The sequence below is a fragment of the Petaurus breviceps genome, unplaced genomic scaffold, assembly GCF_028583685.1.
Source record: "Petaurus breviceps papuanus isolate PSGF00001 unplaced genomic scaffold, PetGlider_PUasm1.0 118, whole genome shotgun sequence".
Classification (NCBI taxonomy): Eukaryota; Metazoa; Chordata; class Mammalia; order Diprotodontia; family Petauridae; genus Petaurus; species Petaurus breviceps.
Window position 1 is genome coordinate 20,404,118 of NW_027185616.1, and position 26,759 is coordinate 20,430,876.

General features: G+C 40.3%; 1 protein-coding gene across 1 annotated transcript; it reads left to right on the plus strand.

Annotated features, from left to right (window-relative positions):
- FXN (frataxin) lies at positions 1-26,732 on the plus strand. The gene is made up of 5 exons (XM_069086937.1): positions 1-213; positions 4,078-4,178; positions 6,198-6,318; positions 16,336-16,433; positions 26,426-26,732. Exons 1-5 carry the CDS (start codon positions 34-36, stop codon positions 26,574-26,576), a joined length of 651 nt encoding a protein of 216 aa, XP_068943038.1. The 5' UTR covers positions 1-33; the 3' UTR covers positions 26,577-26,732.
- The last annotated feature ends 27 nt before the right edge of the window (positions 26,733-26,759 follow it).

Consider the following 26,759-nt stretch of genomic DNA (forward strand, 5'->3'; position numbering starts at 1 on the left):
CGCCGCGGCCCCGCTCCGAGGCGCGCGACCAACATGTGGAGGCCCGGGCTGGGAGCGCTGGCGCAGGCGGCACCGCGGAGGCCCTGCACAGCTGGGGCTGGGCCGAGCGCCCTGCGGCAGCTGGCGCCCGGGCCTAGGAGGGCTGCGCAGGCGGGTCCCCTGGCTCCGGGGGCAGGGGCCGGAGCCGTGGCGTCCTGGCGCCCGGGGCCGTTGGTGCCCAGGTCCCCCCGCCCCCCCCCCCGAGGCTGCGGGGGCTGGGAACGGGAGGGGCGGAGCCTGAGCAACTGGAGGGACGGGGGGGCGGGGCCTGTGGAAAAGGGAGGGGCCGGATCTGGGGAGCCGGAGGCGGGGAAGCTGGAGAGAGGAAGGGGGCCTGGGGAAGGGGAGGGGCCCAGAGGGTGGGGCGGGGCTGTGGGGTCTGGTGCACATGCGCATTCTTTAGCTCTAAGCCCGCTTCGCCGGCGGGGGTGGCGGAGCTGGAGGCCTCTTGCTCCGGCCGCCTCTGTGCCTTTTCGGTGCCTGACGCCCATTTCTGGAGTGCTCTGTCCTCCCCTCCGCCTCTTGGTGAGCCTGGGGTTGTACTGAGCGCCCTTTGTTTTTCCGCGTTCGTGTTTGTTGCCTGAATCTTGTGAAGTAGTTAATATTTATGTTCAGAGTTTGCAAAAGCGCTTTACAAATATAACAGCCCTTGCAGCGTGTGTGCCCAGCACTATTCTAAGCGCTTTGCATCGATTCCGTCATTTGATCCTCACTAAAAGGGGTCGGGGACGGAGAGCGGTCAGAAGGATGCCGCAATTATCTTCCTGTGACCCTGGAGGAAACTGACACTGCCCCGTTAAGTGACTTGCCCAGGGTCACCCAGCCCGGCAGTGCCCGAGGCAGGGCTTCCCGACTTCCGATCCCCCAGCTTACCCACTGCACCACCCCAGAGTGTAAGCTCCCGGAGGGCTTCTCTCTTGCGTCTGCACCCTCGGTAGATGCTGGATTATTGACTGATTGGGACTTCTCTACAAAGAGAGGATGAAATAGATCATCTCCAAAGTCAGTTCCTTCTGGGCTCTGATATTCCATGAGTATAAAGTTCTTCACTGAGTGGTTTTGGAGTCATTAATGCAGCTTCTCCTGGCTGAATTAATCACAGTTCTGTGATTACTTCCTCCTAGGTCTTATTGCACAGATCTTTAATCATTACGACTCCTGGCTCAGTGGATAAAGCACTAGGAAGACCTGAGTTCAGATTCAGCCTCAGATACATATTAGCTGTGTGACCTTGGGCAAGTCACTCAGCCTCTGTTTGACTTAATCCACTGGAGAAAGAAACAGCAAACCACTTCTGTGTATTTGCCAAGAATACCCAAAATGGGATCATGAAGAGTTGAATGACTGGAAAACAGCAACAACAAGAAAATAACTTCCATACTGGAGACTTCTGTTTGTGTACTACTGTCTTCCCTACATCCCTTCTTCCTCCGCTTCTCACCCCCCATCCATCAACTATGATTTAAAAAAAAGAAAACAAGGGGTGGCTAGGTGGCACAGTGAATAGAGCACAGGCCCTGGAGTCAGGAGGAACTGAGTTCAATTCAGCTTCAGACACTTAATACTTACTAGCTGTGTGACTTCGGGCAAGTTACTTAATCCCAATTGCCCTGCCTTCCCCCTCCAAAAAGTAAAAATTATTTAAAAAAAAAAAGAAAACAATAAAAATAAAACTCCTCAGCAAAACATTCAATCAAAAGCCTGCTGCTGTTGTCAAGAAAGCACTTAGTAATTTTAAGTGCTTAGCAGAGAGCCTTGCACAGAGATGTTTATTAAATGTTCATAAAATTGTTTTCCGTGTAGGTTATTCCAAATCTGCTGAGGATTTAGGTTTTTTCTTACTTCATCTCCCCCATTTTTATTAAGTAACAACAATAGCTGGCATCTTATATACAGAGATATCACTCTAAAGTTTGCGAAATTTAGATATATTATCTCATTTGAGCCTCTTGACCGTCTTATGAGTTCATTTCATAGAGTAAAATAAAGCTCAGACAGTTTAACACATGAACAGGAAATGAAGGAAATAAGCATTTGTATAGTGCTTACTCTGTGCCAGACTCTATGCTAAGTGCTTTATGAGTATGATCTCATTTGATCCTCACAGCCACCCCTCAAGGTTGGTGCTCTTACCATTCCCATTTTACCATCAAGGAAACTGAGGCACAAGAGGTTAAGTGACTTGCCCAGGATCACACAGCTAATATGTATCTGAGGCCAGATTTGAACTGAGGTCTTCTCGACGCTAGGCCCAGGGCTCTGTCTACTAAACCACTGAGCTACCCCAGTTTGGTCACAGGGTTTTTAAGTCTCAGAAGCAGTCTTTAAAGCCACTCCTCCTGAGTCAAAGTCTAGTGCACTTCTGGAGCATTCAGATGTCCTTGTCACTTTACCATTTCTGAAAATTATTTCACATGTGTTTGCAGTGACCTTTAAAAAGAGTATTGACAAGAAGTCTACAAGAAAATAAACAAATCTCTCTTTTTGTGTCAAGAATTGCTCTGGCAGTGTGGTGAAGTCTATGGACCCCTTCTCAGAATAATGTTTAAAATGCACAAAATAAAACTCATAGTATTTACAAAGGAAACCAGTTATATTGAAATGTAGGTATCAAATTTTTTTTTTCAAATGAGTTCACAATCCCAGGTTAGGGACCTGAGAGATAGGCCAGTAGAATCTTAGGATCTTAGCAGAGAAGAGGCCTCTAGTAATTACAGAATGACATTAAAGATGGCCTATCTTTCTATAAAGGACTTTGTAGTCTATCAAAGACATTCTTCAAAAAATCCTCTGAGGAGGATCTTGCTAAGGGACAGCCAGGTAGTGTAATGCATGCATAGAGCACTGGGTTTTGGTGTGAAGACGACCTAACTTCAAATCCTGCCTCAGACACTTTTTAGTTATATAACCTAGGCAAGTCATCCTATAAGCTCATCCTCAATTTCTTCATCTGCAAAACTGGGAATAATAATAGTATGTATATCACAGGGTTCTTGTAAGGATCAAGTGAGATAATTTATGTAAAGAGATTTGCAAACCTTAAAGCACTATATAAATGCTATTTATTAATAATATCTGTATTTGCAAATGAGGAAACTCTTGGTTACGTGACTTGCCCAAAATAATCAAATTGCTTGTCTTGTCTTTTTTTTATTGTTGACAAGTGGTCATTTAAGCTTTTCTTAATGACCTCCACTGACAGGATACTTGATGCATCCAGAAAGAACTGGCAACTCTCATCACTAGTCAAGTTTTCCCTTCTGTTGAGCTCTCTATGAATTTTACCCATTGGTGCTGTTTCTGCCTTTTGGGGCCAAGTCTGATTCATTTTCTACATGGATATAAATCTTCAGATATTTGAGAAAATGCTAAATGCGCCCTTTTTTTCCAAGCTACATTTCCCCAGTTCCTTCAGCCTGTCCCCTCAGCATTCTGATCTTCTGGCTCCAATCTAGCTTGTTAATACCTTTCTCAGAATGTGATGCCTAGAAGAGGAATTGCCATTTCCGTGCAGCTTTCTCTGACACTCTTCCAGCTGGAACTACTCCGTTCATGTTCTTAAATTGTTAGCTCTCTGATGACAGTTTCACTTTGCATCTTATACCACAGTGGAATATTTTTGTCAACATTACTAAAGTTTACCCTTTTTGGTAACAGAGCACAGAAACTGGAGCTATGACTTCAATAGTATTAGTAATCTTCTGAATGAGGAAATTCCCTCTTCTGATGCCTGATGTTGCTTTCTATGTAACTCCTCATCTTAAAGAGTTCTCAGTCACACCGCCATAATGGGTGAGAACTGGGACTTCATCGTAGGTCTTCCTAGCTCTGAGCCTAGACCTTTGTCAGCCTGCCTTGGTAATACTGGAATAAAAATAAGAATAAATGTGTGAATATAATACTGTTTCCTTAGAAATATTCACCTGTACTTCTGGACACTGTGAACTTCATAAGTAGGATGGTGATGGTTCTGTAATAGTGTTTGGTGTGACAAAGAATATATCCAGAAAAAGAGTAATGATTATCCTTGTCTTTTAGAGTTCTCAGTTCCAGGGCTTCAGAGGCCAAGTTCCAAAGGTCAAAAAACAGAGTGTTCATCTGATGAATTTGAGGAAAACAGGAACATTGGGTGGCAAAAAGTAAGTTGTATTACCAGTACTTCTCACTTATCATCACTGGCTGAGCTGGAGCGCCCATGCATTAGGAGAGTCCTCTTCAGAACTGCCCTGGGCCCCATCCTGAGCTGTGACTGGGCAGCAGCAACAGCCAGACTTAGGGGACATCGAATGGGCTCAAAGTCCCATTCAGGGAAGCAAGGCTAAAATCACAAGTGAACAAAAATTAAACAGGCCCAGCTATCCACATCCAGAGAAAGAACTATGGAGTCTGAATGCAGATTGAAGCGTGCTATGTTTTCTTTTTTTGTTGTTTTTTTCTTTCTTGTGGTTTTTCCCTTTTATTTTAATTCTTCTTTCATAACATGACTAATATGGATAGCCTTTATTGGATTGCATGCCATCTTGGAGAGAGGGAGAGGAGGGAGAAGGAAAAAAAAATTAGAACTCAAAGTCCTATGAAAGTGAATGTTGAAAACTAAAAACAAAGAAAAAAATAAGAAATAACTCCATAATAAAAAGAATGACATTTTCATAAGAACTCCAAGAGGAATGGAAGACATGAAGTAAGAGGTTTTTTTAAATGAGATTAGAGCACTTGTGGAAGAAAATTAGAAGGAGAGTAAACTACTTAGAACAGAAGGCTGGAAAATATGACCCAAATAGTAGATCCTCAGAAAAAAGTAAAACAATCGGAGCTCAATGATTCAATGAGACAATATGAAATATAAAAACAAAATCCAGGGGCAGCAAGGAGGCACAGTGAATAGAGCACCAGCCCTAGAGTCGGGAAGACCTGAGTTGAATTCAGACACTTAACACTTACCAGCCTTGTGACCTTGGGCAAGTCACATAACCCAAATTTCCCTGCTCTCCCCCCTCCAAAAAGCAAAAAAAAAAACAAAACAAAGTCCAAAGACTGAAAAATTAGAGGAACATGTGAGGTATTTACTATAAAAAACAACTGACCTGGAAAAAGGTCAAGGAAAGATAATTTAAGAATCATTGGTTCTTTGTAATAAGGGATGGTTCTCTGGGAGGGAAAAGGAGAAAAGATATACTGGGAAATGTAGCTGATGTAAAAACAAAAACTATCAATAAAAATTAATTTCTAAAATCAATACACAACCCCAAGAAAATTTTTGTTTGATTATAATTTAACTATAATTTTATTGATGTATTTTGTTTTTACATCACCCTTTCTGAATATAGCCCTGACCTGCCCTGTCCCCAACAAACTATACCTCATAACAAAAAGAGAAGGGGAAAAAAGAGTTCAACAAATCTAAATGAACACAATGGTGTCTGACACCAGTAGACTCTCTCCTGCCTCCCTGCTAAGCAGTGAAGAAGGTGCATTTTCTCACCTTGAGGACAATCTTGGGGGCATATTTGTATGTGTGTTTGTGTTTTATATGCACAAGTTTTCTTTAAGAAAATGCTTTCATATACATTCAGTAAACACTTGTGCATTAAGTGATCTGACCATATCATGTATTTGCCAGTTCACTCCCAACATCCTTCTTTAGATTGGTAGTTTTAAGTTGAGCCATGCAAATCCATTCTCTTAGTATTTAGTTGTCCATTTGGAGCTTGTGATTTTTAGTTCCTCTTAAGGAATAGGAAGATGTATAGAATTCCTACAATCTCTCCCCCATTCTCCAGCTTCTAGAGTTATTTTGAGAGCAAAAAGTATTGTGACAATACTTTTGCCAAAATCATAGTCTTAGAGTTTGAAGAAACCTTAGAGGATGTCTTGTCCATCTCCTGCATGAATCCCCTCAACAACCTCCCACCTTAAAAAAAGTGATGGTTTTGTCAGTCTTCTTGGTCTTCAAGACTGTTTCAACTTCATAGAATCATGGAATTTCTGAATGGGAAGAAACTTCAGAGATTACCTAATCTGGTCCTGTTATTGGAGGCAGGAGAGGGAGATTGTTGTTTTTAACATTTTCTTATTGCTTAAAAATTTATGTTAATTTGATACTAAGTAAATTAATTTTGTTAATTGTATGCTGTTTTTTTTTTCTGTCATCCCTGCAGCTCACTAGATGAAACCACTTATGAAAAACTTGCGGAGGAAACACTGGACTCCTTAGCATATTTTTTTGAAGATCTCGGAGACAAGCCTTACACATCCAAGGATTACGATGTTTCATTTGGGGTATTTCTTTTCTTACTTTTATTTTTCTGACCCATTGGAAGACCAGCACATTGAGGGAAAGAAGTCTCCCTCATCTCAGCAGCTTCAATAAGCAAGACACAAGATCGTAGATTTTCAGCTGCAAGGGCCCTTAAAGGTCATCCTGGTCCCACCTCCTCACTTTACAGATGAGTTTCAAAGAGGTCAGATGACTTGCCCAAGGTCACACAGGAAATAAGTCAGAACCAAATTTTGAATCCAGGCCCTCTGACTAAAGATCCAGGGCTCTTTTCATCAGCTAGACATTTCTAAATCTTTTTGAGGAAAGTAGCTCAGTGAATCCTTTTATAAAACTGGCCCAAGGTTGTAAAGAAATCAAGCATCTCCCCAGGTGGCATGGAGAAAAAGAATGAGACACTTTCTAAGAAGATACAAGAGGCCTTCTCCTCTTGGGACAGTGGACTTTGGTGGGGTTTCTTCTCATGTTATAACCAGGGAATTGTCAGTAGGACAGTTCCTACTAAGTAGCAGTATAGAAGTCAACAAGCCTTTGTTAAGTTCCGGCTGTGTGCCAAAAATAAGACTCAGAGTCTGCCTATTACAAATTAAGTCTGTGCGTATGAATCAGTCTAACAGACATTAAATAAGTGCCTTTTGTATGCAAAGTAATCTAAAACAGCAGTCTCTGCTCCCTAGGAGCTTACATTTTACTAGGGTTTACACCTTTTATACAAATAAATAAATACGGGATTATTTGAGGAGAGAGTGAGCCAGAAGAACTAGAGGGATCAGGAAAGACTTCATTGGAGGAGATGCATATGAGCTAAGACCTCAGAGGCAGCTCAGACTTCAAAGAGACAAAGCAGAAATTGAAATGTATTCCAGGTATGCAGCATGGCCTCTCCAGAGGCAAGAGATGGAATTTGGAATTTTGGAACTTTGGGAAAGGGTTCTTGCTGCCTGTTAATTTTTATAATTATTATTTAGAACTAGCTAAACTTTGTGCAAGCTGGCCAGTGTAGCTAGAATATAGGGAGAATACATGAAGGGAAATAATTTTTAATGAGTTTAGAAATTCTTTCTCTACTCCTGACTGGCTAGGCAGTCCTTTTGAGTGCTTCAGCTAGCACCAGACCACAAACAAATGTCTTGGGAGCTATTCCTTTCCCAGTCTGAGATTAATGTTTTGAAATTTTCCTGCTTCTTTGCAACCTTGCCCAATTTGTAAACCTTAATACTAATTTTATGTATTTATTTACCAGTCTCCTTCCATGAAGGATGGTGGCCTGAAAAACAAACAGAAAAACCCAAAACCTTTTGTGAAGGATGCCTTTTTTCATTGGTATAAATAAAGTGTATACGAGTGAAAAATGCAATATAATAATAATGCAGTATGATGAAGTAAACATAGTAAATCTCTATTTTAAAATGTAAAAAAAAAAAAACATTCTTAGCTCACAGGTGGAACAGAAACAGGAGGGAGTCTAGATTTGGCCCAAGACTTTAGTTCACTGGCCCCTATCATAGACTCCTTCTGCCAGTACATCTCCCAGTCCCTCCGTACCTCAGTCAGTAGCAATAGCAGAAAATACTTCATCACCAAGTGACCAACCTGATGATGAGTTTTTTGGGTTTTTTTTTAAATTTAGCCAATTTGATTCTTGGATGCTATATCCCTGTTGCCAGGGCCCTAAGCAAAGTCTTTGGAGCTTGGTAGGACCTGACACCTTGTGTTCACTGTCATTGCCTTTAGGAATTCAGAATCATCTCCATGCTGCATTGAAACATTAGAAAAGAACTGAATTAAAATAAATACAGTTTGGCCAGCCAACACCCTTACGAGCTTTGGAGGAAGGCAGGCAGCAAATCACTTATAAAAACTCAATTAATTTTCAAAAGCTGTGATGTTGCAGACTTGAAGCTATACAACTTCCTGGTTTCCTATGCCATAGTTCAGATTCTGTCTCCTCCATGAAGCCTTTCCTGCTTTCCCACCTCCAGTCATAAGTGATCTCTCCCTGTTGGAACCACCATATGACTTTGTACCTCCCTGTTGTACTAGGGGCAACTAGGTAATGCAGTGGGTAGAACGCTGGGCCTGGAGTCAGAAAGACCAGCATTCCAATCTGACCTCAGTAGTTGTGTGATCCTGGGCAAGTCATTTAACCCCTGCCTGCATAAAACCGGAGAAGGAAATAACAGTCCATTCCAGTATCTTTGCCGAGAAAACCCCAAAGACAGTATGAAGAGTCAGATGTGACTGAATGACACCAACACCAACAATAATTGTATTTTCATACCCTATGTAGTGTAGAAATTATATTGAGGCAGGATGACAGAACAGCTACCATTTATGTATAGTGCTTTAAGGTTTGCAAAGTTCTTTATAAATATTATCTCACTTGATTCTCACAACAACCCTGGGAGTTAGCACCTATTATTATCATTCTACTGTCAAGGAAACTGAGGCAGACAGAAGCTAAGTGACTTGCCCAAGGTCACATAGCAAATAAGTATCTGAGACCATATTTGAACTGACTCCAGATCTAGGTTCTGTTCAGTGTGGCACCATCTGCTTCATCGTGGATGGGGAGCCAGCTTTAGAATCAGTAATACTTGCATTCAAGACCCACCTTCACACATACTAGCTGTATGACCCTGGGCAAATCACTTAAACCCTAGGGGTTTCTAGGCAGCTCTTAAGAGAGTAGTGCCTAACTTTTTTAGTCATGGATCCCCTTGGCAGTCTGGTGAAGTCTGTGGACCCCTTCTCAAAATAATGTTTTTAATGCATAATATAAAATACATGGGGTTTCAAAGGAAACAAAATATATTGGAATACAGTTATCAAATGTGAAGAAAAAAAGTTTTCAGACCCCAGGGTAAGTGCTTCTCCAAGACTAGGAAATGCATGTTGGTAGAATGTGTTAGTTATCCCTCTGGGATTTCCGACACTGATGAAATCACAGGTCTGAACCTGAAGCTTTCTACCCCAGCTTCTCCTTATACCCTAATTATACTCAAGTCTTGCTGTCCTACCTCATTTAATAATATTGTCCTAGACTATAAACTCCATGAGGTCATGCGCTGCCCCTCATCCAAAATTCCTATTTTACCCAACACTTTTTCATTTAACAGGTGTTTAATAGATGTTTCTTGTTGCTTCTGTACTATATATATATATATGTATACTTCTATAGGATGTTTGTTTATGCGTGGTAATTTGCACTGAACTAAGATAACTTGAATTGGATAGAGACAGCCGCTCATGTTTGAATGTCTAATAAATAGTCATGACAGACCACTAGGTGTCGTACTTAGGAAAGGGTTCTTTCTGGCTTCTGACCTTTTAAATTATTGTTTAGTCCTCGCTTCCCATTGAGCAAGGAGGAGAAAATCCCCTGTTGAGGTTAATTCTGTTGACAGCAGTTAATTAATACCAGGAAGCAGGCATTTTAGTTTAAACTCTGGAATTATTTATGATAAGGATCTCTTTGAAGATCATCTCAGGTGTACAAACAACATTTAATGAGTACCTTCTCCTACTGTGTCCCTTTCCCAACCCCCATACCCAGGAACTCTGCTAGGACCTGTGGGGACAGAATGAATGGCATTGACATGGTAGACATGGTCAGCCCTGCACCCAAGGGCTTCACAGCCTAACCGGGGACACTGACCAGCACACAAAGAGTTACATGATGGCTTCGCAGGGACATGTTCTTAAATAAATAGAATGCAAACCCTACATGTATCCTTTGAGAATATTGGATAAGGGTGTGAACAGTAGTCAGGCTAAGGTAAATGATGGAAGGTATCTTTGAAGAAGAGGGTTTAGAGACAGGTTTTATGAATATAGAGGGACCTGAGTTAGCAAAATAAAAGTTAGAGAAACATTCTGTAGCTTACATGTTTATATATGTGTATATGTATATGTGTGTGTGTATATGTGTACATGTATATCCACATAAATGTGTGTGTGTGTAGATAGATAATATACATGATCTCCCCCATTAGAATATATGCTCCTTAAAGGCAGGGATTGTTTTTGCTTTTTCTTTGTAAAGCATATAACATTAAGTATATAATGCAGGCACGTATCAGGCCATTAGGATTATAGATATAGTACTGAAGGGGAATTTAGGGGTCAGCTGCTCTGACTGCATTTTACAGATGAGGAAATCAAGGCCCATGGAGGGTTAAGTGACTTGCACATGGGTATACAGGTAATAAATGACAGAGCCAGTATTTAAATGTAGATCCCATTGTTCAAGTTCAGTGATCTTTCCACTGTACCCCATTGCCTCCCTTGTATAGACTTAAAAAGACATTTTTTTCTGAACTCCATAAACACTCCTCAAAAAAGAACCTTGTGTTGCATATACAGAATAGAACAGGAAAATGTTAATTATATAAAACCATAATTTTCTGTTACTTACAGCTTGTTTTTTCAAAAGTATATCACAAATTTAATTTGTTACTTTCAGAGCAATCCTGCTTACCTGTGTTACCTTCTGAACTTCTTTCTGTTCTCTTCTGTGCATTTTTTAAATGCTTCAATGCTTTTTAAAATGCTTTTAAAATGCTTCAATTTTAAAATGCTTTTCTTCTTTTTTTCTTTCTTTTTTTGTAGGCAGTTGGGGTTAAGTGACTTGCCCAGGGTCTAGTGTCTGAGTAACTAGTCAATGTCTGAGGCCAGAATTGAACTCAGATCCTCCTGACTTCAGGGCTAGTGCTTCATCTAACAGCTGCTCCCTTTCTTTTTCTCTTCTTCTCTTTCTTTCTCTCCCTCATATTTTTAAACAACAGTATCACTAGCTCCCCTGATCCCTAGTTGGGGGGAAAAAATCAGAATCCTGGTAACAAATAAGCATAGTGAAAGAACATAGATCCTGTGTGCAGGTGGACTCAGACTGGAAGCCTTATTTGTATTTTTCCCTTGTAACAAATATGAGTAGTCAAGCAAAATTAATTTCCGTATTGGTCATGGCCAGAACTATATGTTTCATTCTGCACCCTGAGGCAGCTGTGTACCTTGTCAGGAGGTGGTTAGCAGGCTTGGTGATTGATCCTCTGGAATCCTAGGTGGTCGCTGCACTTTTAAGGATGATTTTTTTTGTTTGTTTCCATGATGATGTTGTTAATTATATAACTCCTGGTCCTCCTCACTTACCTCTGTATTAGTTCATACAAGTCTCCCTGGTTTCTCTGAAACTGTCTATTTTGTCATTGATTATTGTATTTCATTACGTTCATATACCATAATTTGTTTAGTCTTGCCCCTCACTTCCCAATCCTTTGCATCTAAAGACAGCTAGGTAGCTATCAGTTGATAGAGTGATGAGCCTAGAGTCGAGAAGATTTGAGTTCAAATTTGACCTCAGACACTTACAAGTTGTGTGACCTTGAACAAGTCATTTAACCCCTGTTTGCCTCAGTTTCCTCATCTGTAAAATAGTAACAGTATCTACTTCCCAGGGTTGTTGTGAGGATCAAATGAGACAATATTTGTAAAGTGTTTGAAACAATGCCCAGTATAAGAGAGGGCAGACTAGGGGAAGAGGTAACCAGTATGCTTGCCATCTTGCTGTGGGGGTAGGGGAAAGATGGGGAGAAAATTTGAAACTCAGAATCTTGTGGAAATGAATGTTGAAAACAAAATAAATAAATTGGGGAGTGGAGGGAAGAAAGCACTCTGCAAAAAAAACAACCCAATAATGCCCAGCACATAGTGAGTACTTTGTAAATGTTAACTGTTATGATGATGATGACTCCGTATACAGCCTTAATAGTAATAATCTTCCACTGAAGCTCACCTTCAGAACTTCATTATGGTTTCTAAAAGCTAGATCAGTGTAGTAGAAGATCTGGAAGCTCTTATATGAACGTAAAAGACTTCAGAAATGGACCTAGGAACAGATCATCTAACAACCAGCCTAATTACATTTAGCTTTATTGCACACTTATGAAACTCCTCCTCGACTCAGAACTACAAAGTTTAGATAAACATATGCCCTGCCCTTTTGAAATTTTGCAGTATTATAGTGGGATGTACCAACACAGGTAACTCTAATACCTAGTAAATCCATTGGAAAAAAATGAAAAGCAAAATGCTACATGAGGTCAGAGAGGGAAGAAAGCTTAATAGAGGTGGTCTTTGAGTTGAGTTTCAACTGACAGGTGAACAGAGAAATGAAGGACAGCGATGAAAGCATGAGTGCCTTACATCTGCAAAACCCCCACATGGGTGATGTCTGGGGGACAAGACAGTGAGTCGTCCTGTTTGGTTGGTAAAACACATTGGGGGAAATGAATGAGATAAAAATAAAAAAGTAGAGCGAGGTAATAAAGAGCCTTGAAGGCCAAGAAAAGTTTTACTTTGACTGCTAAGCAATTCAGTGCCACTGAAGACTTTAAGCAAAAGAATGACATAGCCAGATCTCTACCTAAAGAATGTGAGTTGGCTGCAGTATGAAGTGTGGGTCAGAGGGAGAAGAGATTGAAGAAGCTATTTCCAGAACTTGGGCCACTGGATGATTCGTTTTTTTGTCCACAGCAATTAATGAAAACTATTTACTAAGTTATGTAGCAATTATGGTTTGCCTTATTGATCACCTGTGATGCTATCCATCTTTTAAAGTATTTAAATAAATGCTGCTGATAATAAATGGAATGTTGTAAGTAGCGTAAAGATTTAAAACATAGCTATTTTTATTCAGAAATCTTAGCTGGGCTGCCCATGGCCAAGCAGAAAGTTATCTAGAATAACTCAGGCTGAAATTAGAATTGAAGCAGTTATACAAATAGCTCAGGCAAAAACCTTGAGCAGGTAGGTATTGGTAAAGAATGATTATAGTTGGGGCAGCTAGGTAGCACAGTGAATAGAGCACCAGCCCTGGAGTCAGGAGGACCTGAGTTCAAATGCGACCTCAGACACGTAACAAAAAAAAACTAGCTGTGTAACCTTGGGCAAGTCACAACCCCGATTGCCCTACCCTCCCCCCTCCAAAAAGCAAAATACAAAAGAATGATTATAGTCAACTTTCAGTTTTCTGTACCAGATTGTTTGATTATCTTATGTGTGTTGTTTTCTACAGTTAAACTGTGGGTCTCCTGATCAAAGGAGGCCATTATCTGTGCTAGTGCTTTCTCTTTAATTGATATAAATAATTGAGTTTTGGCTGTGGCACTACAGGGCCAAAAATCTGTGTACACAGAAGACCCTCCTATGTCCTTTGCTTAACTAAATTGTCCATAAGAGATCTAACCAAGCAACATGGCACACCCATATAGAATATCACTAGGTCATTGGACCTCTCTTTTTCTTTGATTTTTTTCCAGTCATCCTAACCTCCTATAGGATTGGGATAGTAAACAAATGTCTCATGTTGGTATGGTCCTCTATTCACTAAGTTGGAAACTGGCATCTTGTCCAAGTATTATTGATGTATTCTTTGGGGACTGGAGGATGTTTGTAGCTGTATTTTTTTTGGCCCAGGCAATTGCATGTGGGGCATGCTGGCTCGTGTGTGACTGCTTCTACAAATTACTTATTTATAACAATAGTTCTTATTTCTGTGCCCACATAAACAATTCCTCTTCCAATTGGCTAGCATGTTGGGTTACTCTGCTTTTCAGGAGGTGTCCTTAAAAGCAGTTCAAACATCAAAATACCTTAGTGGAATAATAACGTCCTTCATTTGCCTCTTTTTGGCTGCTGCTTTTAAAAGTTCCAAGTTATAAACAGACTTATAATGGGAGGAATTATAATTAGTCACCACAAATAGCAAGAGGTTATTGTAATTGAGAGTTGGAGGGGCATGTATCCGTTACTGCGGTGGTACCTGATAGGTGGTACCTAATAGCGATGTCAAAAAATTTCCCTGACTCCTTCCCCTACATGATAGGAGCTATACTAGTAATATTTGTTGATTGAAAAAATACAAAATTACAAAAACAGTTACCATAAAATCAGTTATACCTTGACATGAATTTTTATTCATCGTGACCCCAAAGGTAGGAATTACTGCCCTGCTGGTATGCTTTCCTTGATAGCTGCTGCACCAGTGTCTTCAGATTTGAAAGTTGTAAGAGATTTCTAAACGCTAAATCAGTGTTTATCTGATATAATCATTGTCACAAATTATTACCTTTTCCCCACACGTTCCTAGACCTGAAATCCATGGATATGGGAAGATTTTAACCTATGACTTATTAAAATACTTTTTTCAGAGGGCTGGGGGAGCTAGTTGAGCATCCTTTTCAAAACTTTGTGTTGATAGCTTTTATTTTATGTCACTTTCATTTCTTAATATAACCTTTCCGTTTTCCTACTGAGGAACCATCCTTTTTAACAAAGAATAAAATAGGAAGAAATAAAAAGCAGTTCAGCAACACTAACCAACACATCAACCAGGTCTCAGAGTATATGCAGTGTTCCATACCCATAATGCACTTCTGCAAAGAACTACTTTTCTCATCTTTTCTTGTGAGCAAGACTTGGTTGTTATAAAAACAATGTTCTGTTTGATTTAGGGGGTTTCCCATTTACAAGGCTGTAAGCATTGTGTATATTTTCTTGGATTTGCTTATTTCATTCTGTATTAGTTCATTTAAGTCTTTCCATACTTCTCTGAATTCTTCATTTTCCTTAGTTCTTACAGCACAGTAATAACTCATTACATTTATATGCTACAATTTGTTCAGCCATCCCCTCGTCACTTGGCATTGGGTTTGCTTTAGTTCTTTGCGGCCCCAAGTGCTGCTATGAATATTTTGGGTCAATTTGGCACCTTTTTTCTGTCTTTGGCCTCCTTGTAGTATATGCCTATACATATGCAGTGGAATCTCTGAGTCCAAAGGCAGGGAATTATTTTTTAGCATCATTTTCCCCCCTTCAATTTTGTCCTTAGAAATAGTCAGAAGCATCCTCGTGTTTCCTGTTCTCACTTTAATGGTGACACACTTCATACACACCCCATTTGATAATGTGTTAGGACTGTAATTGGGTCTAGTTTTAATTGGCACCTGGAAAATAAGCTGCTTGTCTTGCCTTCCCATACCTAATAATTGTACTAATAGTGCTCCTGTCATTTTTATTTAAATAATTTGTTTTCATACTTGCAGAAATTTTTATAGGAACTATTTACAACAGTTAAGTTGCCGTGGGGACCCAAAAAAATAGATTATATCAACATGAAATATTATAGAGATGCTTTCTTCAGGTCACAATTGATGTATAGTGAAGGAGATCAGGAAATCGTTCATTGCTAGTCTGACTAAGGGGAATCTTATTTTTCTAATCTGTTTCTCTCATATCCTGTACATCCTAACAAGGTACAGAAGATATGGAAATAAAAAACTCTATCAATGAAAGGGTGTTTTAAAATTTATGTTAGTTATTTGGAGGGCGAAGGTGAGTGAACAAGTCTGCTTCCATGTGTGATCTGCAGCATGAAAGAGGTGTCTTCTAAGCATTAAAAAAAAAATAAAGCTTTCTAGTGACATGTGAAAAGATCTGGTGTTAGAGAGGATTCTAGGGGGAGCCTGGGGCTTCAGAACTCTTCGAGTAAGTGGTTAAGTGGATTTGACCTGTTTGATGTTCATTCTGTGAGTATATTTACATGATGAATTTTACATGTCTAATTTTATTGTTTGTTTATATATGCATTTTGAGTGTTTGTGGATATTGAGTATATAAGAACACTATCCTGGGTATAAGCTTAGGTAGTTAATGAGCTACCTCCATGTTGTGACCTTGGGCAGAGCTCTGAACCTCAGTTTCCTCATCTGTAAAAGAAGAGCTTATCATAGCTGCCCTAATTTGCATTTACACAGGGTTTTTAGTAATGGTCAAATGAAATTACTAATGTGAAAGTGCTTTTAAAGTTGCAAGATACTATTATTTCTAAACTCAGGATTGTTGTGTTATCTGTTGTGTTCGAATATGATTGCAAAGTTATTGGGAAACTGGGAAATTCAAAGCAATTATGACATGATGCCAATTTTCAATTCTGCACCTTCCCTCCCCCCCAACACTAGAACGGTGTTCTAACAGTAAAGCTGGGTGGAGACCTGGGAACCTATGTGATCAACAAACAGTCCCCTAACAAGCAAATCTGGTTGTCTTCTCCATCCAGGTATGTAAATTATCTTATTCTTGAAAAATTTAAGTAGGCACAAATTGAACTGTGATGTACCTTAATAATTTCCTGTGGTGCCCTCTCCCTCTTCTCCTCCTCTGCCCACTATTAACTAGCTTTAAAAGTGAATCTTCTGGTATGTTTGCCTACAGTTATCTCTTATTCTACACAGGAAAATTTACCCCAACCCCATGCTTCTCCTTGCTGATAATTTGGTTTCTGTAAACAGACATGAGGTTATTTAACCAAAAAGATATGTAAATGAAAAAAAGTGTGTCTTTTAGGAACTAGGGGAGGCAGTCTTCATCATCCCTGAATTAATGTGATGTCTGTGTCAAAAGTCTTGTTTCACACTGTGTAATTTTTAAAAATTTTAATATCTTTTGTTTCCTTATTACCATTATGTCAAAGCATATCCTTCCTCCCCTACCCATCAAAACCAACCCTTGTAACAAACATTAGAGAAGAGACAGAGAAAAAAGCAATACATCCAAACCAACTGCCACCACATCAGCAATCTGAAGGTATTGGTAAAGAATCACCCCCCAATATTCACACATTCCTCTCAGTGTCTGCAAAGGAAGAAGAGAAAAATGTTTTTTCCTCTCTTTGTCAGGGACAAGGTTGGTCATTAGAATTACATAGCTTTCCATTTTAGGGTTGTTCTCCATACACAGTACAATTTTGGTACCAAAACAAGTTATACTTCGACCCCTGGATGTGTTTTGCATTCCCCCTTTGGCTGCTTCAAAGGTAGAAAACAAAGGTTAGCAGAATCCCATGTGCAGCATGGGGCAGCAGGTTTGACTGAAATGTACAAGAGTTTTAAAGGGCTGGGCAAAAACTGAGTCACCTCGTACATACAGAGAGTTTCCACAGGTGCACATTTACTGGAGAGGGATAAAATAGGAGAAAGCACATGGTTCAGCATAAAGGGTGCTGCATGTTTCCCTGTCCTAGTGTTTACATTAATTCTTGGATAATTGGCAAGGGGCAACTTATGAATGATCTCTTCACCCTGCTGTGTTCAGTCACTCTTTGTTATACGTGAATTTGGTAGGAGTCAGATATCAGTAAACCATCACTCCCATTTCCTTCAGGCTCATAAACGATGTTTCAAATTCATGTTATCCCTGGTGATTGCCTAGATTTTAACATGGCATTTGGATGAACAGTCTGTAGGATCTATCTGTATTTTTTCTGTGACTGACGATATAAATGGATAATGAGGTGGTCTTAGCCTTAAACAGGAGGAGAGCAGGCTGGATTACTTTCAAAAAATTACTGAGCTCCTTTAATATCCCCAGACTCTCCTAGAAACTAAAATCCATCTTATAAATTCCAGTATCCTGCTGACTTTGTCATAAGGCTTTGAGACATGGCCCATGACAGCTTTAGAAGATTTGAAAATGGATCTTGTGCACAAGAAAACGGAGAGGTTCATGTGGGGGTTAGCCAGATGAACCATAATAACAACTACAATAACTAGCATTTATTTTGTGTTTTAAAGTATACAAAGCACTTGCCCTTTGTTACCTCATTGGAGCCAGCCTCAGAGTAACCCTATTATGGAAGTGCTGTTACTATCCCTGTTTCACAGATGAGTAAAGGGAGGCAGAGGAAGATTGAATTAACTTGCTGAGGGTCACACGGCTAGTAAGTGACTGGGACAAGATTTGAACTCATCACCCTGGCTCCCCATATCCAGTACTCCTTTCATAGCTACCCAGGTACCTATGTGGAACCAATGAGGAGCCTTGAAAAAGAACAGGATAAAGGATATCACCAAAGAAATACATTCTTGGGGGCAGCTAGGTGGCACAGTGAATAGAGCACCGGCCCTGGAGTCAGGAGGACCTGAGTTCGAATGTGGCCTCAGACACTTAACACTTACTAGCCATGTGACCTTGGGCAAGTCACTTAACTCCAATTGCCCTGCCCCCCCCCCCCTCCAAAAAAAAAAATCCATCCTCACAGTGCTAGTGAAGCAGGGGATAGCGGTTTGATCGTTATGTGAACCAATTAGTTTCACCTCAGTTCATGGCCATGGCCCTCATCCCCTACCCGGGGCCATCTATCCTACAGACTCATTCTCTTGTTCACAGCAGGGACTAAATGAGGAGAATATGGATGGATCACTGTAAATTCATCCTCACTCCTGGAAAAACATCTCAGCCTACTTGGGCTAGCAAGAATATATGTGTCAGTAGCTTTGTCTCCGTTTCTAGAGGATAAGACTAGTAGTCATGGCAACCACCAAAAAAATATACAGCTATGTCTGGAGACTGAAAAAGGCCACGAAGCCCATGTTTCATTTGGACACACTTGACAGTAACATGATGCTTACAAGTCTTGCTCAGAAGTGTATTTCAGTGAATAATAATAAATTTGTGGAAAACCCAAGTAGCATTTTTCATCTGCAATATATGCCAAAATTTTTTTTAAAGAAACTGCTGACAATCCATGTAGGATAGGTTACAAATACTAGTTTTTTCTTTAAAAAATACATTTTTCCCTCTTTAGACAAAATATATCTTTTAGATGATTTTATTTGGTTGAGAACTTTTCTAAGTGCATCCTATGGGATTGGTTGATTTACCTGTGGAAACACAATGGCCTTTTGTAGCCACATTATCCCTGCTGACTCAGTTCTCTATGTGATACGCTGGATAATAAGCAAAAAAAAAAAAAAAGGAAACGAAAAAGTTGTGCAGACATCTCTGAATAGTACTGTTTGAAAGGCATGGATTTTGGAAATGTTCCAAAGTGAAAGTGTTTGAATGTTAATTACCGTTTGCTTGGCCTTTATGTAGTGTGAGAGTATTTTTTAAAAGAAACAAAACCTCCTGAGGACTGTCTTGTTGAACAAGTTATACCTATAGATGAATTACAATTGCTTTTCCTGTGAATTAAGGTTTGCCATCTGTAGAGCTTTTCTTTATAGACTCCATTAATAACCAAAAAAATTCAAATATTTTAGTCAGATCATTAATAGAGAAGGCCTGGTTATTTTTCTCATAAGCAGCTTATTACAAAATCATTTGAAGATAAGTTTATAAAAATCGGGGTGGTTAGGTGGTGCAGTGAATAGAACACTGGCCCTGAAATCAGGAGGACCTGAGTTCAAATATGGCCTCAGACACTTGACACACTTACTAGCTGTGTGACTTTGGGCAAGTCACTTAACCAATCGCCCTCCAAAAAGCAAAAAAAGAAGTTTATAGAAATAAATAAAAGATACTTCATGGTCAGATCCATTCAACACATGTGTATAACATGATAGTTGTTCTCTAATTGTGGGATTTCACCTACATTCTTCATGAAAGAAGCTGTAAGAAACAAGGAAAGGATAGCATTGTAATCTGGAAAGTAAATGGGATACATAAGATACCTAAGGATTTTCCAAAAGCATGAACAATTACTGCTAATCTAAAAGAAGAATTCAAAGGCAAGAAGTAATTCAAGGAGAGGCAGATGAGGACTAATAGCAAAGAAGCAACAAATTGAAACTGGACCTGTGATTTCTCTTCACCAACACAGACCAGCGACTCGGCTTTGACTTAAAGATCAAGAGTTACCCGGGCCACTGAGAGGTTAAGAAACCTGCCCATGGTCACACAGCTGGCATAAGTAAGAGACAGTATTTTAATCTAACTGTTTCTGATACTATCCATTACCCAAGCCAGATAGGAAGTAGGGGAATAATGACTTGTTTTATGGAAAAAATAAAAGGATAGCAAAACAGGATAGCATACAGAAGAAAAGATTCTATATTAGGAAAACGGCACCCAAAAAAGAAGAAATTTGTCTCATAAATTAGCACTTATTCCAAAATAACTTATTATTCCTTAAATTACTCCTAAAGGGAGTGGGGGACATATCCTTGAGAATTAAAGGAGCTGTGTAACTGAAAAGGGGATAGAAATACAGCAGAACCCCTTTATAATTCTGGTTGTTAGGGAGGTGGATATTTGTGTTATAGGATGAGAGTGTAAATAACAGACTTTAACTCCGTGGAGTTATTTTATAAGGGACATGATTAGACTTTACCAGCATGGGCCTGCTTATATGTCTGTTGTTTCAGAACCAGCCTACCTAAGTTTGGAGAAGTGCATCACAAGGTCGGCCCAAGGGCGGTTAGTTATTTTGGCCATAGTGATACCCAAAGACTGCCGTAGAGCAGTTGTCCTCTAGGCCTGAGGAAGGAGCACCCACACTGATGAATACACATGTCATTGACGTGTAAACACAATTTGATTTATGATTCTTCTTAATTTCTGTAATCTTAAGGCATTCTATAGCAGTTCCATTGGTTTTTTCAATTATACTGATACCTTTTGTTTTTACATCCCCTTTCTTTCCCATTGTGTCCCATATCTTCTCACTAAGAGCCACTCCTTCTGGCAAGAAACTTAAAAAAAAAAGAAATAGTTCAGCGAAACTAACACGTCAGTCAACTCCAACATTCTAGCCAATGTCCCACACCTGTAGTCACCCCTGCCTTGCCCCTCCTCCCCTTAGCCTCTGCAAAGAAGGAAGGGAGAGAGGTAGAGTTCTCCTAATCTTTCCTTCAGGGCCAAGTTTGGGCATTATCATTTCACAGCGTTCAGTATGTATAAATGTGTACACACACGTGCGGGCGCCCACACACACGCACACACATTTGCTATTTATCTTTTCATTTTCATTGTAGTCATATATCTTGCTTTCCTGGTTCTGCTACGTTTGCTGTGTGTAAATTGTCCTAAGTCTTCTCATGCTTTTTCCATGTTTTTCATATTCATCCACCACATCATAGTCACATTCCATTACATTCATGTGTCACAGTTAGTTTCCATTCCCTCATTGCTGGGCCTCTACTCTTTTTCTAGTCATTTGCTACTAAAAAAAAACAAAAAGACTACTGGGAGTACTTTGATGACTCTCTTATCATTGACTCCCTTGGGGTGTATGCATTGGGATCTCTGGGCCAAAAGGCTATGGACATCTTAGTCCCTCTCTGTTCTCCAGAGTGGTCAGTCCTGTTGTCTTTTCACAGTGTGAATGCTGCATGTATGTGACCCTTATGGCAATGATAAATGTAGCTCGATGGATAGGGAACTTCACTTTTTTTGAAGGGCAGTTGGGGTTCAGTGACTTGCCCAAGGTCACACAGCTAGTTTTTTGTGTGTATTAAGTGTCTGAGGCCGGATCCGAACCCAGGTCCTCCTGACTCCAGGGCCGGTGCTCTATTCACTGGCACCTAGCCGCCCCAAAACCTCACGGTTTTATTTTTTTTATGATCACTGGGAATGAAGAGGAGTATCGGTACTATATAGCGCTACACAGGTGTGCTTGTGAAATTATTAACAATGATAATAAAGATAATAGCTAGCATTTATATAGGACTTTAGGTTTTCAAAGTGCTTTACAAATATCTCATATCAACTTAGCTAGTCTCTACTCAAAAGCTGTGGAAATATCTCCTACTGGGTATCCTGGCAATACTTTTATGTACGACGTCTTGATAAACAAGTAACTTTTAGTAGGAGTTTTAACAGGCCACTGCAAGTAGCCTGGTTTATAGCAGTCTACTTGGCCCTCTCCCTCACTGTCTTTCAAAAGATTCCCCTCTAGGGTTATATCCCAAAGAGATCATAGAAGTGGGAAGAAGACCCATATGTACAAAAATATTTATAGCAGCTCTTTTTATGGTGGCAAAGAATTGGAAATTAAGGGGATGTCCATCAGTTGGGGAATGGCAAACAAGTTATGGTATATGCATGTAATGGAATACTACTGTGCTATAAGAAACGAGAAGCAGATGGACTTCATATTTACCTGGAGAGTGTGACGACCGTCTTTGATAGACTGGGCTCTTCTCAGCAGTGCAGGGCTATAAGTCAACCCCAAAAGGCTCATGATGAAGAGAGATGTCTACATCCAGAGAAAGAACTAGAAAGAACCGAGTTTGAATCCAGATTGAAGCAAATTACCTGCTCTCTTTCTTGTTTGGTTTGGTTTCCTCTTTCCCATTGTTCATTCCATCCAATACAATCCTTCTTTATAACCTGATCAATGTTTAATGTGAAAGTATCTGCAGATCCTATACCTGATTGTATGCTGCCATGGTGGGGGGAGGGGAGGACAGGGAGGGGAAGAAAATTTGAAACTCAAAGAAATGGGAAACTGAATCTTGTAAACTAAAAGTAAACGAACAAATTAATAAAGACAAAAATAAATTTAAAAAAAAAAAGATTCCCCGGGGGCGGCTAGGCGGAGTAGTGAATAGAGCACCAGCCCTGGAGTCAGGAGGACCTGAATTCAAATTTGGCCTCAGACACTTAACACCTACTAGTCGTGTGACCTTGACCCCAACTGCCCTGCCTTCCCCACTCCAAAAAGCGGAAAAAAAAAAAAGATTCCCCTAATCAAAGTCCAGAAAGGAATTCCATTGAGCAGTTGCACCAGAACCATCCCTTCCCCTCACATATCTGTGATTTTCATATATTTCATTGAACTTCAGAGCCACCCCAAAGGTGGCCAACTTTTAATCAGGCAAGTAGGTGGCACAGCGTCCTGAAGTCAGGAAGACTTCCTGTGGCCTCAGACACTTCCTAAGTGTGTGACCCTGGGTAAGTGATTTAACCACCCTCCTACTGCCACCACCTCCTGCAAAGGAATGAGGGTAACGTTCCTCGTTTTTCTTCTTTAGGGCAAAATTTGTTGTTTTTAATTTTGCAACATTCATTTTGAATTGTTTTGAATTGAATTATTGGCTGTTTTTTCCATTTATATTTTTGTAGCTATTACATATACTGTTTTCCTGGCTCTGCTTGCTTCACTTTGCCTCTCAGTTCACAGTAGTCTTCCCATGCTTCTCTGAATTCATCACGTTCATTGTTTCTTACAGCACAGTGCTGTTCCCTTACATTTGTTTAGCTATTCCTCCATCAGTGGGGGCAAGGAAATACTGATTTTATTCGACCCTGTGCTTCAAAAAATATTGCACACTTGGGGCAGCTAGGTGGCACAGTGAGTCAGGAGGACCTGAGTTCAAATGTGGCCTCAGACATTTAGCACAAAACTAGCCGTGTGAACTTGGGCAAGTCACTTAACCCCAACTGCCCTACCGTCCCCCCTCCAAAAAAAAAAGCAAAACAAATATTGCACAGGACCCAGTGTCACACACAGGTAGAGATGACTAAACATTGCAATATCACCACACACAGGCTAGGGAGCCATGCTCAAATGGAAGGGAGATGAATTGGAAATTTGGTGCTGGATGAGGGAGCCATCATCTGTGGTGATTTTTAGTGGTAATCATGGTGGCAATAGGAAGGTTTATTTTCCTTCTCTTCTTTTTTCTTTCATTTGATTCCTATGTGGCTGTTTTTTAAGGCTATAAGGAGGATCTGGGCATGATCTTTAGTCAAGGCTATTCACTCAACCATCTTGCTAGAATTTCTCCTCAGAGAAATAGGGTGCTGAAGAATTACTGTCATTAGAAGAAAATTCAGCACAGCTTGTAAGGGTCAAATAATTTTTCCAATAGGTCCTTTAAATCTTAAATCATTATGGTCATGACAAGCATTCTTGGCAACAGCTAATGAAATATCACCCCTAAAATAATAGCCCTCATGAGTGAATCTAAATGTCATCCTTTGCTCCAGATGTGAAAAAAGAAGATACATAGCAAAATAATTGGAGCAGATAATCCTGACTCCAAACAGCCATCAGCTCCAGAGCTGCAAAAAAGGAAATGTCTGCACAGTTTACAATCAGTTTGATTTATCCTTATTTACAAGGGCCTACATATATTGTTCCTGCTCTGAAGAATATTCATTGGGATGTTAAATTGGGCCCTCCTCCCTGCTTTCCATTACTAACCCTGCAGACTCCCTTCCCACTTTGGGAAGCCCCTGTTGCTATATCCCATTTACCATTCAGTTCTCAGCGTAATATAGTAAACAAATGAGAGGGGAGTAGGATGAGGTGGGAGTAATTTTTCCACTCCATCCTTTGACGATTTTATTTCTCTTTACATTTTTTTTTTCAAGTGAAAAAGCCAAGGGGCAGCCAGGTGGCTCAGCGAGTAAGAGCACCGGCTCCAGTGTCGGGATGACAGCAGTTGTACTTATTATATGAACTTGGGAGCCAGTCTGTAGAGTATGGACTAATCTTACTCACTGACAGTACATGGTAATACTAAGTAGCAAGAAGGTAGTACCAAGAGGCTGTCTAAATGGTTTAATGAAAAGAGAACTAGATTTGGGAGGTAGAAGATCATGGTTAAATCCAGGTTGCCCTTTTGCTGTCTTTGTGATCTTTGTAAGCCACTTCATCTCTCTCAGCCTCAGTTTCTCATCTGTAAAATACCGGGGCTGGGGGTGGAGGAGTTTGTACTCTATGGCCTCTGAGGTCTCAGCTCCAAAGCTGAACAGATACAGTGTTTTGCCTCCTTCCTTCCATACCTACCCCACTCCTGTTTGGAAAGGTAAGTGAGTAATAGCCTTATTCTTCCTCCATCTCTCCCATGATCTAAAGAGAAGCTATCACACAGGTATCTTGAACTCTGAATAATTCACACATCACAACTCTATTTCAGTTTAAATTTAGAAAAAGGAGCATTTTTCATTTGCCTTCCAATCTAAGAAATATTTATGTAGATATTATGTTTTTATTTATTTATTTTTTTTAAGCAATCGGGGTTAAGTAACTTGCTCAAGGTTACACGGCCAGTTATTTCTGGGTGTGCTGAGTGTCTGAGCCCAGGATTCGATCTCGAGGTCATCCCGACACTGGAGCCAGTGCTCTTACTCACTGAGCCACCTGGCCGTCCCTAAGCAGTTGGGGTTAAGTAACTTGCTCAAGGTTACACGGCCAGTTATTTCTGGGTGTGCTGAGTGTCTGAGCCCAGGATTCAATCTCGAGGTCATCCCGACACTGGAGCCGGTGTTCTTACTCACTGTGCTACCTGGCCGCCCGATATTATGTTTTTAAAACAGGAGACTTGTGCTAGTGTATAGAGGGCCAGCCTCTGTCAGAAAGACCTGAGTTCAAGTCATACCTCTAACACATAATAATGATGATGATGATGAATTTATATAGCACCTACTATAATATTTCATTTGAACCTCACAACAACCCTGGAAGGTAGGTGCTGTTATTATCCCCATTTTACAGTTGAGGAAACTGAGGCAAACAGAGATTAAATAACTGGGCCAGTGTTCCTCAGCTAATAAGTGTCTAAGGCCAGATTTGAACTCCGGTCTTCCTGACTCCAGGCCCTGTACCACATACTGGTTGTGTAAGCCTAGGCAAACTACCCTGTAAGACTAAAGTAATTTACAAAGAAGCTGCTGGTGTGCACTGATTAAAGGGATTCACTCTACCTAGAGTTCCATCATTGCTGAAATCACAGATCCAGATCAAAACCAAAATTTACTAAATAATCAGTAATCATTTATTAAGTACCTACTGTGTACAGTGCCTGTACACAGGCTAGGGAGCTACATCTCCTGGCTCCAAGCATTTTCACTGGCTTTCCCCAACACCTGAAGTGTTCTCACTCTTCCATCTTCCTCCTAGCTTCCCTGGCTTCCTTCAGCACTTTGCGAAAACCCCACCTTCTGCAAGAAGCCTCTCCACTGAAATTACCTGCACTTACCCCCATGTCTCTTTTATGTAGCCGGTTCTCCACCATTGGAACGCGAGCTCCCTGAGAACAGGGACGGGATTTTTGGTTTTCTCTGTATCCCCAGTGCTTAGCATAGTTCCTGGCACATATTAAGATTTTTAAAAATGCTCACTGATTGCTTGACTTGAGCTGAGGGGGTCACAAAAGGTCCCCTGGATTTCTGTAGGGACAGTCACTTCATAATGAAACATCATGTCTCTGATCACTTTGGGAAGTTCGTTCATTTCTGGGCATCTCTGTAAAATGTGAATTCTTGCTTCTTCACACATACTCTCCGTGAAATGTGTCATGTAATTGTTTTTTCTTTTAGTGGCCCCAAACGCTACGACTGGACAGGGAAGAATTGGGTGTATGCTCATGATGGAATGTCCCTCCATGAACTACTGGAAATGGAGTTTTCTAAAGCCTTCAAAACTCAATTAGACATGTCTTCCCTGGTCTGTTCTGGAAAAGACACTTGACAGAAAGCTAACTTTTAAAGATGTTGAAAGCTGTAGACAAAGAATACCTCTTTCCTCTGAGCCTGAATTTGTTTTTGTCCTCTTAATCTCCCTCCAACCATTTAGCTTCATTTTATGTAATAGTTATGTGAAAAGAATATATATTTTTGACCTCAACTCTGGCTGTGGATTTCTTGAAATTGT